Raw genomic sequence first — 16390 nt, 5'->3', positions numbered from 1 at the left:
AAAATCCCAGTAGATCAGCAGTTTGTGAAACACTCAGACCAGTCTGTCTGGCACCAACAACCATGCCACTTTCAAAGGCACTTAAATCACCTTTCTTACCCATTCTGATGCTCAGTTTGAACTTCAGCAGGTCGTCTGGTGTACCTAATAAAGTGGCCGGTGAGAGTATGTTGACAGTAATGAAGAGAGGTAGTGCAAAAAGTATTTTCTGAGAGAAAGCACCACTTTCATTTCAGTTACATAATCTTTCGGTGACGATAGACTACATAATGCCTGATGTTTGATGTTACTGGCATGTATAAAATCAGGGTTAGTTCCTCAGAAAATGGATGCTGAACTAATTAGGTGTTTTTCTTTCTTATTTGAGCCAAAGATACTGCAAGAACTACTCCTCAGTGCAATTCACATCACTTCACACAATAGCAGCAGAATATCCTGACTGGAATTGTAACTGAATTTACATCACATCTGCTGCCAGAGAGTTTGGTGCCACAGATTGCTGCCACGTATTTATACCCACAGTATGTCTTTCATTGCAGCCTATCAGTGGCTCTGGCACGTATATAGCTTTTTTTTTATTCAATGCATGCTTTTTAGGTCATCATGTCTTATATAAACTTAAAAAACAACTTTTTTAAAAACTGTATTTCTCACAGTCACAGTACATCACCCTGTGAAGAACTACATGAATTATTGAGGCTACATAAGACATGTTTACAGAAGTTTTTTTCCTGTTTAGCATACAGCATGCTATTTTTAGCCAACTCTCCCTGTTTTAAATTTCAGCCTTTAAGAATAAATGTCAACAACCTAAATCCAAGAGAACGGAGCAAACATATCATCAGAATGTCTGCAGTAGGTCTGGATAATAACAAAATCAAATATTAAAACGTGTCAACGTTGACATTATTACGATATTTTGTTGGTGCTTTCATATATTTATGCTCAAGAAATCTTCAAAATTATTAGTAATTAAAATGTCACGACTTTATCATTATCTAAGCTAACTGATGTTGATATCTTAACCTGCCCTACCTTATCCTATGTTCAAAAACCATTTGGGATTTTGATAGACAACTATGCATTGCCACAAGTCTGCATTTTACAATCTGTATTATTACATTTCTAATCAAGGAAATTTGAATAACTAAATGGAAATTTAACCAGGATTCTAAAACCTAAATAACTGTTGTAATTGTCTGTTGTTTGGACAAACACTTAAATCCAAAGATTCCTCCAATGGCAGCAATAGATGACAGTTCTGTTTTGTTTCTTCCCCTCTGCACCCTTAAGGACTGATTAATGTACCTGGATGCTTGCCTTCTTTTCTCTGTGAGAATTTGGGATTTCTTTTCTTTGTATTGCCTCTCTGAAACACGGACACTCCGTCTCTGAAGGCCCTTCTCTAAGTGGAGCAAAAAATAGAGCTTAAAAGCACACACAGGCATTCAAATACAAACTGTAGCAACAGCAGAAAAAAAACTGAAGGAAAAAAAAACCCTCTTTACAAACACATCATACCCACCAGAATGGGGCAAGAGGAACTTTGTTGTGCCTTCATTTACTTGGGTGCGAGCAGAACAGGGATTTGTGCTGTTATACTGGATGATATTCCCACCAGAGGCTGCAGGCAGAACACTCATTTTCACATTTTCAGTGTAGATGGGGAAGTGACGAGCCTCTTGACACTTCCTGCAGAGAGCCTGATTTATGCTTCCCTTTGGTTTAGGTTGTACATACTGTATATCTATGAGGGACGCAGGCAGGTGACATTTGGGCAAAATGGGCTGGTGGCTGGATTCAGCTGTGGCCTGACTACAAAAAACAATGGCAAAATAACCTTGAGGAAAGTGCTGCGGGGAGCTCCTCAGCATCTTACAGCAGTATATGTGAACAATACCCAGCTGATGATATAGGAAAGCACATGTAGGACATGTAACAGACAGAAAAATAATGAGGAGATGTTGTCAGCCAAAAGAACATTTGATCCTGTATATAAAATGATAGCAGCTGGACACATGCATCTAAGCACTCAATCTCTCTTCCACCATTAACACCCAGAGCTCATTAAGACCATACGTCCTGCCAAATCTTATCTGGGTGCCTGGCACGGTTTTTCGCCCTAGAGCTCAAATCCACAGATTCCCATAAGCCCACAGCCCACTTCATGCTGTTCACACTCTGCTGGTCTCTGATCCCCTGAACTGACCACACAGCAGCACATCAGATCACACACCAATCTAACGCGGCAGCTCAAATGCAAAGACTTATTTGCATATGATTTGCACAAACATGCATTTACAATACGCAATGCATGCTTTTACAAATACACACATGCAAACAAGTTGGCAGTAGATATCTCCTATATGCATGTATATGTGTGCAGGTACTGTGATGTATTGTATACTACCCACACACATACATAATAGATACTATACATGCACTTGCACCTTTATTTTAAATGGACTTCCCCCCCAGAGACACACCAGCATCATTATTTCTGCTGCATTGAGTTTGATTAAATGACTCTGCTGTTTCCTCTTCTCTCATTGTAAAAACGTACCTTTTATGACTGCGGTGGCTCCTGCTAGAATGGCAAAGACTAACTGAAAGGCAGACAAAGAAAAGGGCGGTAAGATCGTTTGATGCTGGAAGATGAAAGGACAAAAAAAAAAGAAGAGGATGGCGGTGCACCACCTTAAAGAATCTCCTCAGCCAACCAGCGACTAGCGCCACTTGCTCTAATGGCTTGGCTCCTTCAAACCCTCTTGGCACTGTACTCCCTTTAAAGATGGTTGTGTCTAATTATCTCATTGTGGGGCAGCTTCTGAACAATGTGTGTGATCTGCCTTCATCTAACAGTGTCGGCTGCATACACGGCACAATGGCTTGGTCAATATTCACCGTCTTTCAGAATGAATAATAGGAGCAGCTCTAAAAACCCTCCGTCCACGCTCTGTTGTAATGCTGGCAGATGATGCTCAAATACACCGTGTCTCACTGTCATGTACGCTTTTTCAGATGACTAATTTGCTCTCTTCCCTCCTCCATTTCTCTCCTCTCCCCAGATGAGATCGACACGGAAAGTTTCAGTGTGGCCTGTGGCCTTTGTGGGCGGATTGCGGTATGAATCCCCCAAGGTCAATGCAGCTGGAAAGGTCTATGGATGGAAGACAGTGTTCGACCCCCATCGGCCCTTTGCCATCGACATGGCTGGTTTTGCCATCAACCTGAGGCTCATCCTCTTCAAGCCGCAGGCGTATTTTAAGCTTCGCGGGGTGAAGGGAGGCTACCAGGAGAGTAGTTTGCTCCGGGAACTTGTCACACTCAACGACCTGGAGCCTAAAGCAGCCAATTGCACTAAGGTAATCCCCTTTTTTCAGTGTTTACTGCTGTTAAGCAGCTTGACTTGAGCAGTTAGAAGTCAAAGGATTTACTTAAGTGTTTGAGAATAGTAAAAAATTGTTTTCAAGGAATCAGACCTGCTGCAGACAGTGGTGGGAGAAGTATTTGGATCCTCTACTTATATAAAAGTACCAATACATCAATGCCAAAGTCCTGCATTAAAATTCCTACTCAAGTCAAAGAACAACAGTATCATCAACAAAATGTACCGTTAGTACCCAAGGTCCAGTGTGTGGGATTTAGGGGGATGTACTGGCAGAAATGGGACATAATATAATAAGTATGTTTTCTTCATTGTATAATCACCTAAAAATAAGAATCACTGTGTTTTCATTCCCTTAGAATGAGCCGTTTATATTTATATAGGGGGCGGGTCCTCGTCTACAAGATCACCATGTTGCACTGCCATATTTCTACAGTAGCCCAGAACAAACAAATCAAACACTAGCTTTACATAGGGCCATTCATGTTTTTGTGGTAGTCACTGTTTGCAGCCCCTCTGTGACAAGAGCGCTGAAAAACCGCAGATTTTTTTTTAACTTGTAACTGCATTATTCTGTGTTTTTTTACCGGTTAAAATCACAAGGTCTGTTTGTTTTGAAGAGAAATAGACCTCTGCGGACAACTTGGCTCTCGGTAAAAACCGCCTGAACAAAGACCACTGAAGAAGTTCTCACCTGGGAGAAGTGTCAGCTGGTTGCAATCTGCAATCCTCATTGCTAAATACCACTAAATCCAGCTAAATCTTACACACTGTTCCTTTAAAGTGTGGCGTCTAGTGTTGAGGTTGCAAAACTGAACATTCTCCCATGTGTCAAGCGTGTTTTACTCTATCTAGAGCCAGTGTTTGATTTGTTCGTCCTGGGCCACCGTAGAACAACATGGCGGACTCAGTGGAAGGGAACCCACTTCCTTCGTATGTAGATATAAACGACTCATTCTAAGGTGACAAAAACAACACTATTCTTAATTTCTGGTGATTATACACTAATTAAATCATAGTTGTGGATATTATATTCCATTTCTGCCAATAGATGCCGCTAAATCCTACACAGTGGACCTTTAAGTAAAAGTACTCATTCTGCATTTAAGTAACACAGATGTATCAGTGTGTTATCTACATTTGGCTTTTTGTTCCCAATTTAGGCATCGGGTCCCTCCGAAGGGTTACAAGATAAATCTGGGGGATCTGAGATGTTAAAGATGTAGGGAAGTAGGAACAGGAAAAAAAAGTCTGATTCAAAACTGTTTTCGATTTTTGAACTTTTCTCTGACCAGAATTTGACCCCTTTCAGCCTCAAACTGTTATTTCGATCAAACCATCTTAGAGGTTTTGAGAAAAAATTTATCTTTAATGGAAGTACTGACAACAACATCGACATCTGAAACATAACAAGGAGCTCCGGCTACACACTGCTTTCTGTAAGAGGTCACACACCAAACAGGTTGGGAACAAGTGGTCAATCTTTACAAATACAGCTTACTGTGTCTGTTTTGATTGTAAAATCTTAATCTGTGAAGTATCGAGTGACTACGGCTGTAAAATAAATGTAACGGAGTAAAAAGTACAAAGGAGAATGCATACTATCCACAACTGGCTATGGCATACTAATGATAAAATGTTGGAAAGCGGTTTCTAAATTTGTCTGCTGACCCATTTTGGTAAAGTCTATTTTACCAGTAATTCAGATTCTGATATAAGAAAATGGGACAAAACCACTGATGTGATAAAATTGTGACTTCCCACAAACAAACAAATCAAGACAGCAAAAGAAACTGAACAATTTTACACAATATGGCTCCCTTAAAAGCATAAGACTGTGAATTTTTAAATGAATAGTTTGACATTTCAGGAAGTATGCTTATTCGTTTTCTTGCCAAGAGTTATATTAAAAAGTGCTGGTAGGCAGATTTTGTTTAAGACTGTAGCTTTGTATTTACCACTTCTTATTTCAATCTTCTGATCTAACTTTCTGTAAAAAAGCAAATAAGCACTCTCCCAAAATGTCAGACCATTTCGTTACAAGAAAACTAAATGACATTGAACCACATCACTCTCCTTGTGATAAGGAGAAACTTATTCAAGATGTTCTTGAAACATAATTGGTGTTTGTTAGCAGCAAATGAGCTTCTTTCTCCTCAATGTGCCTCTTCAACATTTACAAAGCATGAAATTTCTTGACAAAAATTCCATGAAAACATGATTTCCTAATGGTCAGAGAGTAAATTAGCGCAAAGTTATTGCTGAAAATTTGGATATCACTGATTAGGTTTCTCACTCTGTCCACAAGCGCTCTTGCATACACACATTTCGGTAACAGGCTTCTGGATGGAGCATCAGCTGCAGCAGCAGGGGCGTTTTCCTCCATACCCGCTCCACCATCCCTGCTTATGGCCCTTGGTCTGGGTCACATCACTAAGCCTCTCTCTGGGCAAAGAGGAGTCAGCCAGAGGACTTTAGCCAGCCAGGATTCACACCGCAATCACCCTTACAGAAACACACACACACATACACACAAAGAGAGTGAGAGAGGGAAAGGAAGGGAGAGAAAGATACTTTCAGCCAGCTTTTTCTCCTGCTCTCCCCCAGCCATTCAGAGGGGTAAATGAAAAGAGGGGATTCAGGGAACGGCTGAGAGAGCGGAATTGGAGTTGGGAGGAACGGGGAGGTAGGGACGTCACACTGATTACAGATGAGCGCAGGGACGGACAGAAGGGCGGGAGGGAAAGAGGAAGAAAGAAATGGAAAGTCGTGCATGGGCATCTCTCTTCCTTATAATCTTCCACTTCAGATGCAAGCATGACTATTAACCTCCCCCTACACCTGAGCAAAGTGGGAGTGGGCTCCTGGCACATCTCAAACACACCCTATGCATAATTCATGGCCGCGCCATGGCGAGATGAAAGGCAGGAGGGTTCCAACACAGAGAAGAGCGGGGAAAATGAGCTTGACACTTTTTTCCCTCCCTCCCCTGCTCCCCTTGCCATCCTTTTCCTGGATGTTTGTCCGGTCTCTGGGGCCAAATGAACCCAGTCTGAAGGCTTGATGGCACAAAAGCATACCCAGAAGAACTGTGCAAAGAACTGTAGCTCTGCTGCAAAGGCAAAAAGCTCATACATACTGTGTCAAAACGTCGACAGTTGGCTGTCATTTGAAGGTAGCCATTATCCTATGGGCAGGAGAGGACTTTACACAGGCCAAGAAGAGGGGGCTGTGTTATATTTCCAAGGTAACACACTCGTGTGGTCCCTCTTCACTCCCTTCTAATGCAGGGTTCACGCTCAAGTAGCTCTTTACACACAGACAGGCCCTGTGGTGTTGTACTGCTGGAGCTCGAACCGGAATTGACTGTTTTGAAGAACATGAGGCAGAGTGGGAGCTGAAAGGGAGAGCAGACTGAATGAGTGCATTAAGGGAACAGCATGTTACTAATGGTCCCATTGTTTGGTTTTCTCACCAGATACTCGTTTGGCACACAAGAACGGAGAAACCTGTCCTTGTAAACGAGGGGAAAAAAGGATTCACAGACCCCAATGTGGAGATTTGACCTCAGACCATGGTAAATAATAGTTTTATACATTTTGAAACACTTTTAATTACAGACCTGAACCTTTCTTTATCAATCAGCACGTCCTTCAGACAGAAAAATGGAAATGCAATGATCACCTTGCTCGACTACAAAAAGAGCAGCTGTTTTTAATATTTCCCATTTAATTGTACATTCATTTTTAAATGTGCTCTTTGTTAGTGCACAATCACAGCAGCTGCTGTCCGTTATTAAATGTCACCACTGAAATAAACAGGTTCAATTAACTTAATTATGGCTTAGTGCTCTTTCTCAGCATATCTTAATCCTTTCTACGGCAGGTGTTTGGCCTTGGACCTGCAGAGGAAGAAAACGGCTGAGTCTCTTGATAAGTGCAACCAGCGTTCATGTCTTAATCATCAGAAAAAAAAGGAAAAAAAGGAAATGGGGGCCTTTGAAGGGGGATTTAATCCTCTTGACTGAATCTGACATTTTTAAAATATGGACTAAAACAGTACAAATGTACCATATTAAAGCACAGATTAGTAAGAGGCTGCAGTTATTTGTCAGGTCTACAACTGACGTGCAGAGGAGATGAAATAAAGGACGCCTCGCAGTGTGGATTGACATGTCCTGCACCTTTACGGTACGATGCCCTGCTGAGGACAGCCCAACAAAAGAGACAGCACAATATGACAAGCATACAGCCAGCGGAGTCAACCAAACAAGCAGGTTAAAGAATATTCTTCACCTCAAAAAAGAAAAAAAAAATGGAAACGTTTTAAAAGTGGATCTGCACATGGTACATGAGGGGAATTCCTCTTGGATTTAAGGACATCATCAGCCTGGATAAAACCACGACTCCAAGGGACAAATATGTCTTGTGTGGATTTTCCTTTGAGCAAACACAAACATAGCAAAGGAAGGAATGTTCTTTTGATAACTATGAAAATGTTTGCTTTAATTTAATTTAATCTGTTTGGGTGTTTCACAAGCACTTGACTTGTTAGTTCAATACTACTGACTCTTACCTGCATTTACTCTTGGGTTATCATTGTTCATTTTATGGTGTCATTATAACTCATGCATTTAAGCCACCCCCCCCCCCCCCATACACTTGAAGAGAGACTGCTGTTTGAAACATACCCCTTGTTGTGCTTGGGAGCTGATTATGTAAACATAAAAAAACCTTACACTTCTTAGCACTTCAGAAATACACAAGTGATGTTCCTTTCTGGCAACATGTGTAAATAGTAACTCAACATGAGAACAATCAGAGGATTGATGACAAATTTTGGCTAAATCATTGTAATTACTGTATTTATATGTAAAAAAAGAAAAAGTCTCTTCCCCCCTGGTGAGTTCCTCACGACACATGACAAGGCACAGGTTCACTCTAGGTTCAACACATGGAAAGAGTAATAGCACATCACCAATTTCATTTGGTAACAGAAACCCCAGTTTGTGACACATTCACAACGCCTAGACAAGAATTTCAAATCAGCCACACAGCAGACTCACAAAGTCCGACCTAATTGCCATGTAAGCTTTCATTTAAAGTGTCGTTTCTGACATTGTGGCGGAGGGGGTGCGTGTCATTTTAGAGAGCTAATATCGCCCCTTGTCTGTGCACGCTCACATGTCCACGAGCCACCCGTTAACAAGGGTCCGCTCGCTGTGTGCGAGCTAAAAAAAAAATAGCAGGATGAAACAGCATCAAAGCCAGAGAATTTGGTTTTCACTAGGCTTGTCAGTCCCTCTCCTCTTTAAAAAAAAACACTTTGAAGGAGACAGAATTCCCCAAAGTACAAATTTAGATACTCAGGCTACATCTGCTGGCTTTTAATACAGCTCACCTTCGAACAGCTGGTTATGAAGGATAGATTAACATAATTTATGCATGGCCCCAAATATTTAGTTTTTATGAACAAAAAAAAAAAAAAAATGGCTTCCATGTATGAAATGAGATAACAGAAGCTACTCAATTGACAGCAAGCTACAGAAAAGCACAACAAAAATATTATTTTTGCTAATGATTTGGTAGCAACACGCCACATCTTCAGTACTGTGGAATGATGTCATGGTTTTCTTTAGTATTAGTACCCATCTGTTGTACATTAACTGGATCACAGAGGGGGAGTCACCGCAGCTCTAACGATATACATCAGCAGCGATGATGCTGTACGGCTGAACACTGTAACAAAGTTATTCTACACCTCGTATAATAGAATCTCGCCTCTACTTGATAAATCATCCGTCTAGTGCAATACACAGTGGTGGCTCTTATCTAACATTGCCCGGCAGAAGTAGCTGGAGATAATTCAAACACTGAGCCTCTGTACTGTTGCCAGATTATCTCTGTGCACCCTCCCTCCTTTAACACACACAGCCCAAAATACACTGCTGCAGTATGAAAACTTACAAAGACATTACAGCCTCTCGGGCTCATCAGCCAGGGAAACCGTGTTATTACATATTTCACTTGGAATATGATAAGATTTTCAGACAATGGCTGTATTGTATCTCTCATCAGACTGGCTGTTTTCATTGACTGAATGATATTACACTGCACAGGGATCGGCCATGGAGATCACAGACTGTCTTTGGATTTGTTCTACTCTTCAACTTGCCTCCCATTATTTATTAAAAAAAAGTCAAATTTAATATATTTATTTATGTATTTATTTCAAGTGTGGATGTGCAATTGAATCATAGCAGTGTTTGCCCTTAAATCTGTATTTTCCGACTGCTCTCTAAAAAAGCATGCGCACATATGGTATAGTGTACACATGGATTACCATACAGGTCAGTAATAGGTTAGAGCTACCAACAGGCACATACACACACACACACACCATCTTCTTTATAGCATTGCTGTTAATCTAAATTTCATATAAGAGGTCATTACCAGCGTTTAATCTAAATGAACTGATCCACCTGAAAAGTTATTAACACTGAAACTAATGAAGAGTCCAAAATGTACAAATGCCAGCGACTAAATAACTTGAACACTACAAGTTTTCCTGAAATTGAGAATGTTGTATATGATTTACTATTTAAGTGAAACTAATTTCCTGCTTTCATCTTTGAAAATGTTCCTCTTGTCTAGATGCAGGCAAACACACGTCCTGTGGCGTACAGGTCAGCATGTGGTTGGATTGGTGAAACAAGACTGTGATGTTTCTCTCTGTGGTGTGTCCTGAAGCAGCAGAACAAGTCAAAAGGGCTTCACCTCGAAAGTGATGTAGTTACAAGTTTGTCCCACACCTGAAGTCATACTTCAGCAGACAATGTATCAAGCAATATCTGATACTCACAGACAATTAGTCTCCTAGAACCAACCTACCTAATCCATCAACTTTAGCAGTGCAGGTCATTCAGTATTTAATGTCAGTTAAAATGAGCATTACCCTCTGAGGGGCTTCTCTAAGGCACAATACACTCTTCACACAAGTCCTCTCTTTTCCTCATCTCCACTGTCATCCCCCAGCCTCATGTGATTCACATTTTATGCATGTGACTCTTAAGGTTGTTTATTTGCCACAGCAGTTCTGTCTCAGAGAAAGATGTTAGTCGAATCAAGAGAAATAAATAACTGAGAAGAACCTCACCTGTGCTGGAGTACTGTGTGTACACTGGATGTCTTTACACTGTGTGTTGTGCTACATATGTTTCGGACACATTTGACTTCTGTGACACTGAATGACGTACAAAGTGATGCATTTGTAAAAATCCTTGGTATTTCCTGAATTCACCAGTGTTTTTAATTAAAGTTATCAGTAACAGCTAGCTAGCTAGTTTCAAACTAGTGATTTATGTGCTATTTTAGGTTGCACAAATTTTTTTTTTTAAAGATTATTTTTGTGGGCTTTTTGCCTTTAACGGACAGGACAGTGTGTGAAATGCGGAGACAGAGAGAGGGGACCGACATGCAGCAAAGGGTCGCAGGCCAGATTTGAACCCACGACCGCTGCAGCGAGGCAATGCCTCTGTACATGGGGCGCCGGCACTATCCACTATACTACCAATGCCCCCAAGGTTGCACAATTAACACAAAAGGATCATCTTAGCCAGTAAAGACTTTAGTAATATGTAAATCAGTCATAAGCTAGCTGTGAATACTGTCTCGTTAAAACAATGTCTCAAGAATACTCTAAAGGAATTTCTTCAAATTTGGCACAAATGTCCACTTGGACTCAACGATGAACTGATTAGATTTTGGCGCGCATAGGTCAGCACTTAAGTGACCTTGCCTATCTAATAATGCGATATCTCATGAACACCCTAAGGGTTTTTTTTTTTTCAATTTGGCACAAATGTCCACTTGGACTCAACGATGAACTGATGAGAATTAGGTGGTCAAAGGTCAAGCTCACTGTGACCTCATAAAACATTCTTTGGCTGTTACTCAAGAATTCCTATGCTAATTACGACAGAATTTCACACAAATGTCTGATAGGATAAAATGATGAAGTGATGACATTTCATATTCAAAAGGTCAAAGGTCAGCTTCACTGTGAAATTACAATGATCTGTAGAAACGCTTTTCTGGACATTATTTAACACTGTATCTCAGGAACAGAAGGAGAGACATTTGGTTGGATACTGACTTGGTGACATTAATCCTGGGTCTTCTGTGCTGGTGGAGGAATGCTGTGTGAGATGCATCCGTGTTTTCACAGACATGGATGTAAACTGTAGTGGAACTTGACTGTTTCACAGAGACATACAACCACGAGGCAGCATTTCTAGATTATATATGCATACACAGACATTTCAGAATTGATAGTATTTATGCAGTCTACAATAAGTAAGAAACATTCAATTATGCTAATATAACCCAGCATTATTTAGTCTAACATTATTGGTGTTATGTTTTGTAATATTTAAATCTTACACCATTATTAGACAGCGTTTCATCAGGTGTCAAGTCAGACATGTCGATTACATACCATTGCTTCTTTTGTGCTTTAAACAGGACATATGCTAAGCTACCATTATTGGTTACTGTAGGCTTTGTAATATTTGGTTGCTCAGCTACATAGCAGGATCAGGATTCAGCACCACAGGAAACCTAACGATCAGCTTTTACATTACCTATTCATACTGGCTTGTACAATACCACTTAATTAAAATGCACTAAACGTGACAGCACGGCTTCACTGTGGCATCGCTCTTTAAAGAAAATAACCATGACAGTATCCAGGATGGTTAGCATAACAAACAACAGATGATTTTTAAAAAAAAAACTCTTCAAGCACAGCTTGTGCTCTTGACTTCTCTGCAGGGGCTCACAGCATATCATAAGAAGGTACATTTGAAACCAGTGTTGGCCTGCATCAAACAGGCTCCCAGTGTGCAGGATAAATAAAACAGTTCACAAGCTTCCTTGGCCTTGGCTACTGACACAGAGGTCAAACCCGCCTTTATTCACAGCTCTTTTCACACAGCCTGTAATTTATAAATTAAGTCGGATAGAGGGAGACATTTTATAACAATGTATTAAAATCAACCACAGCACTATGGTCTCCAGGAATGAAGCATATGAGTACAGGGTAATGTTAATGTCACTAATTTGAACAACAAGGATTTAACAGAATGTGAAAAATACAGTCATTAAATAAAAAAAAATGCTGTGTTGTTGTCTTCTGACAGGCCACAAAATGTCATATTCACTGATGGGCTGAGACTCCCTAACAGGTTGGTATTTCACCCAGATGAGTGTGGTTTTATAGGACGCAGCAGTGCATGCTTCGACAAGCTCTGTGTGGATATTTATACTTTATATGATAACCTACCTGCACCTTTGTAAAAACGATGAACAAAAACCCTAAATAATTTTGGTTGGACGGAGTGGCAAAGTATGGACAAGTTTTATCTCAAGAGCGTGGAAAATAAGGCACACTAGACTGAATAATACACACTATGAGTAAGAAGGCATACAGAACATACCGTTCATGTTTTCCTATAATTGTATATGTGGTCTCACACCTTTTTAAATAACATGGAAATTAATAGGTAGCCTTGTAAGCCAGTTTGGGGTACACTGACACAAGATATCAGAATACAGACTCCCCATCTGAGTAAATTTTTCTTGTTCAACATAATTTAGTCCATCTAAATTACAATGTATTTACGCACTATTTAGTTGTATGTATTTTCCAGTATAATGTTATGATGGTCAATTTGAGCATTTATCAGCAGTCAGGTAAAAGTCATTCAGGGAAGTCTAGTTGCAGTTGCAGCCGTGCCAGCATAAGAGTAAAATAAGCAGAAATCTAAGTGTGTCTTTATCAAAAAATGACCACAAAAACATAAATAACCATCTCTGTTTGCAGTTGCAGATAAGCATGAGGTCTCCTGAGGGTTTAATGTTCGGTATAAGACATAAGCACTATTCGGACAGGATTAGTTTTACATGGGCACGTGGGGTAATGTCACTTTACCTCAGGACGTTGGTAATATTAATGGCCAATTTGCACAGGATAAGAAATATCAGTAAAACTACCACAAGTGGGAGGTGTAAATCCATTCACGCACCGCCGCCCCCTCCTGTTGTCATGTGCGTATGACGTTGCTTCCTGTGCGTGAAAAAATAATATAGCCTACAACATCGAATTATTATGAACTGATTAGCCTACTGGTTGATTTTATTGTCATTTTTTATTAGCCACATAGCCCTGCTACATTGCATACTTAACTTACCTAAAGCAATCACAAGTCCCGTGCCTCGGACAAGTGCTTGCGACCTTCTTTTGGTTTTGAATCATGTTCGTCGTAGGCCCACAGTACCTGAGGTTTCACACGGACTTGTCCGACTGTGAAGTGCAAAACTGAGTGCTTCTTCAAGAGCCTCCATGCTTGAAAATCCGCAAAAAAACACTTGTGAACAGGATATGACGAAATATCTACACACATATTTACTGCTGGTCTATTCGCACGGGATTAGTATTACCTGAGGTAATTTTCCGGGACCCTTTACAGAAGGTAAAAGTCACGGTTATCTTTACTGACATCGTACGGTAAAGATTACAGACATGGCACATTCGGACAGGACTAAAATCTCTGGTAATTATTACTTTACCCCACGTACCTATGAGTTATTCAAAAAGTGACCAAATAACGCAATGTGGACCGACAAAAACGCGCATCAGGCACACAACACTGTGTGACCAAGGACATGAGTGAAATGCCAAGTTTTCAGGGAGTCCCCTTCACTGACATGTTAGCTTTGAGTGCTGCTGGTCCCGGATGTGCGAAGCTCACAACAACGATCTCCGTCATGTCTTCCCCAATTACTCCCTCATCATCCTCTTCTCCTCCAAACTCTCCTCTCACCTCCTGTCCTCACTGGACATCAACACTCATACCATAGTCCGGGCTGCTGGCGAACTGAATCTTGCCATCTGTTTCTTGCTCTTCAAAAACTATGACCTGTAATGAGGCAAAAAATACCAGCTTAACTGAGGTCATGAAAGGACAGTGAGAGTGGGTGGTTGGACACTAACGTCAATATATGCACAGAAATGAGAAGTTAGGGCGAGTAGGAGAAACACAGTATATGCAGTAGATGCAGCTAAGACATTTTTCCAGAAAGCGCTCCAGAGTTCAACAACATCAAAGCTACAGGGTGATGAAAATCAGTAACTGTATCCTGTAACTGTTGACCCGTGATGTGCTTTTAGTTCGGCACATTTGCGGAGGTGAGGGGCATGTGACCAGAGGAACTGGATAGCACTCAGAAAACATGTACATCTGCCATGTGTGTGCATCATATTGTTTCTAGAGTGCGCCTAAAACCTGTGAATATTTGTACATTAATGATAATGGATGGCAAAAAAAGCCAAACATTTACTTATCCAAGCTTCCCATTGTGATCGTTTGAATATTTTGGATTTTGGATTATTTATCAGACAAAACAAGACATTTGAAGATATCATCCTTGGGCTGTGGGACTCAGTGATGGCAAAAGCGTCTCCTGAATTGTAAGCACATAGAAATATAACAGAGGTTCTTTACCTGGTTATCCCCCCTGTGAAGCCAGGGCCCGGGGACATAGAGAGTTTGCTGGGGACCAATGGACCAGTAGCGTCCCAGATTCTTGCCGTTAATAAACACTACACCTTTGCTCCAGCCCTGTGAACACAACCACAATAAGCAGGCTTAGCCAATTAAATGCTTATGGGTAAAAACAAGACAGATGTTAAGGACACCAACAACACACTGCAAGCCTTCCTTTCTAATATGATTTGCATCTTTTGCTTAATACATCCTGAGTTGTTGTTAATTGTGCCTCTTAGCTCTTCTGCATCCAGCCATTTCAATTTGGGCTTCAGCAATGGAAAACTGTGAGAAAGTTACAAGCTAAAAAAAAAAAAACCCCAGAGAGATATACAGTCTAACAGGACGGTAAAGAGGCACTTATTCAATCAGTAACAGCATTACATGGAATTGCATAAAAATTGGATAATCATCAACAGAACCTTTTTCTGTAAGAGGCCTTTTAAGATGTTCTCTCTTCTCACTAATGAAATAATATTATTGTGAAACTACGTCCAATTAATTATAAGTGAGCCGGCACTCAATAAAGATTCTTACAGAGACATTTCTCTGGGGACAAAAAAAGTATTTGGGATGAGGTTAAGACTGATTCAATCAAAAATATTAATCAAACCAAAGTATACTGTAAAAGATTAATCCCTCTTAAGTGGGTAAGTAGGAAGAGATTCTCTATTGTCTTGATGAAGAAAGCTTACTGTGTGAATAAATATAAGTCATGCGCTACCAAAATAGTCTGGCCAAAGCTCAGGTATTAATAATTTACCAAAACAACATACAACACAGTGCTTGGAGGTATGTAAATTGTCTATAAAAGTGTAGACAGCTTGCTTTCTGTTAAATCTAGGGGAAGTAAAACTTGACATTCATATCTGATTTAATATATGTCTTCACTTGATCTTCTGTAACTTTCGTTTTTGTTGTGAATCTATGAGAGGTTAGACAAAATAACAATAAGTATACTCCATTTTTGGTTTAGCGTTTGTCGAAAGGCCCAGACACACCAAATCGACTTCAGAGAACGAGCAGCGATGAAGGCCCCCTGCTGTGTCATCTTATGTCGCCTTGTCTTGGCCTAAAATTTGCACATGAACACATCGCAAAGACAACAACCAATGGCCAATCAGCACGTACGTTCTGTGCCTGCATCAGAGGAAATAACTCTCCATGCCAGCAGACTCGAAGACCATCTTGATGCTAGCTAGTCAGTTCGCACGTGAACAACGCAATTTAATGGTGACAGAACAGAGCATTTTTACAGTGCGCCAGTGAACAATAACACAAACCGTCATACAACGTTTCTACAAAAGAGCTCTATGGCCAAAGAAAAATAATGTTAAATAGTGCTCATCTCCTCTTGACTTTAGCCCTTTATTGACTTTTCTCATTTCCGTTTCTCT

The 16390-nt window shown here is 40.5% G+C and overlaps 2 protein-coding genes across 4 annotated transcripts in view; one reads left to right on the top strand and one right to left on the bottom strand.

Moving 5' to 3' along the window:
- Positions 1–10542, top strand: part of LOC117259949 (galactosylgalactosylxylosylprotein 3-beta-glucuronosyltransferase 1) — an 88433-nt gene extending 77891 nt beyond the window's left edge. For all 3 annotated transcript variants that reach the window (XM_033631763.2, XM_033631765.2, XM_033631767.2), the window contains 3 exons: positions 3069–3365; positions 6867–6965; positions 7274–10542. In XM_033631763.2, the coding sequence (XP_033487654.1) occupies positions 3069–3365; positions 6867–6953 (384 nt within the window). In that variant the 3' untranslated portion in view covers positions 6954–6965; positions 7274–10542. The remainder of the gene's footprint in view (positions 1–3068; positions 3366–6866; positions 6966–7273) is intronic.
- Positions 10543–12324: 1782 nt separating this feature from the next.
- Positions 12325–16390, bottom strand: part of LOC117260100 (beta-galactosidase-1-like protein 2) — a 28796-nt gene continuing 24730 nt past the window's right edge. The window contains exons 18-19 of the mRNA XM_033631982.2: positions 14952–15068; positions 12325–14366 (exon numbers count right to left, since the gene is read on the bottom strand). Coding sequence (XP_033487873.2) covers positions 14280–14366; positions 14952–15068 — 204 coding nt within the window. The 3' untranslated portion in view covers positions 12325–14279. The remainder of the gene's footprint in view (positions 14367–14951; positions 15069–16390) is intronic.

The sequence above is a fragment of the Epinephelus lanceolatus genome, chromosome 4 (genome assembly GCF_041903045.1).
Source record: "Epinephelus lanceolatus isolate andai-2023 chromosome 4, ASM4190304v1, whole genome shotgun sequence".
NCBI classification, from domain to species: Eukaryota; Metazoa; Chordata; class Actinopteri; order Perciformes; family Serranidae; genus Epinephelus; species Epinephelus lanceolatus.
Note: the sequence above shows the minus strand (reverse complement) of the source record. Positions and strands in the feature narration are given on the sequence as shown.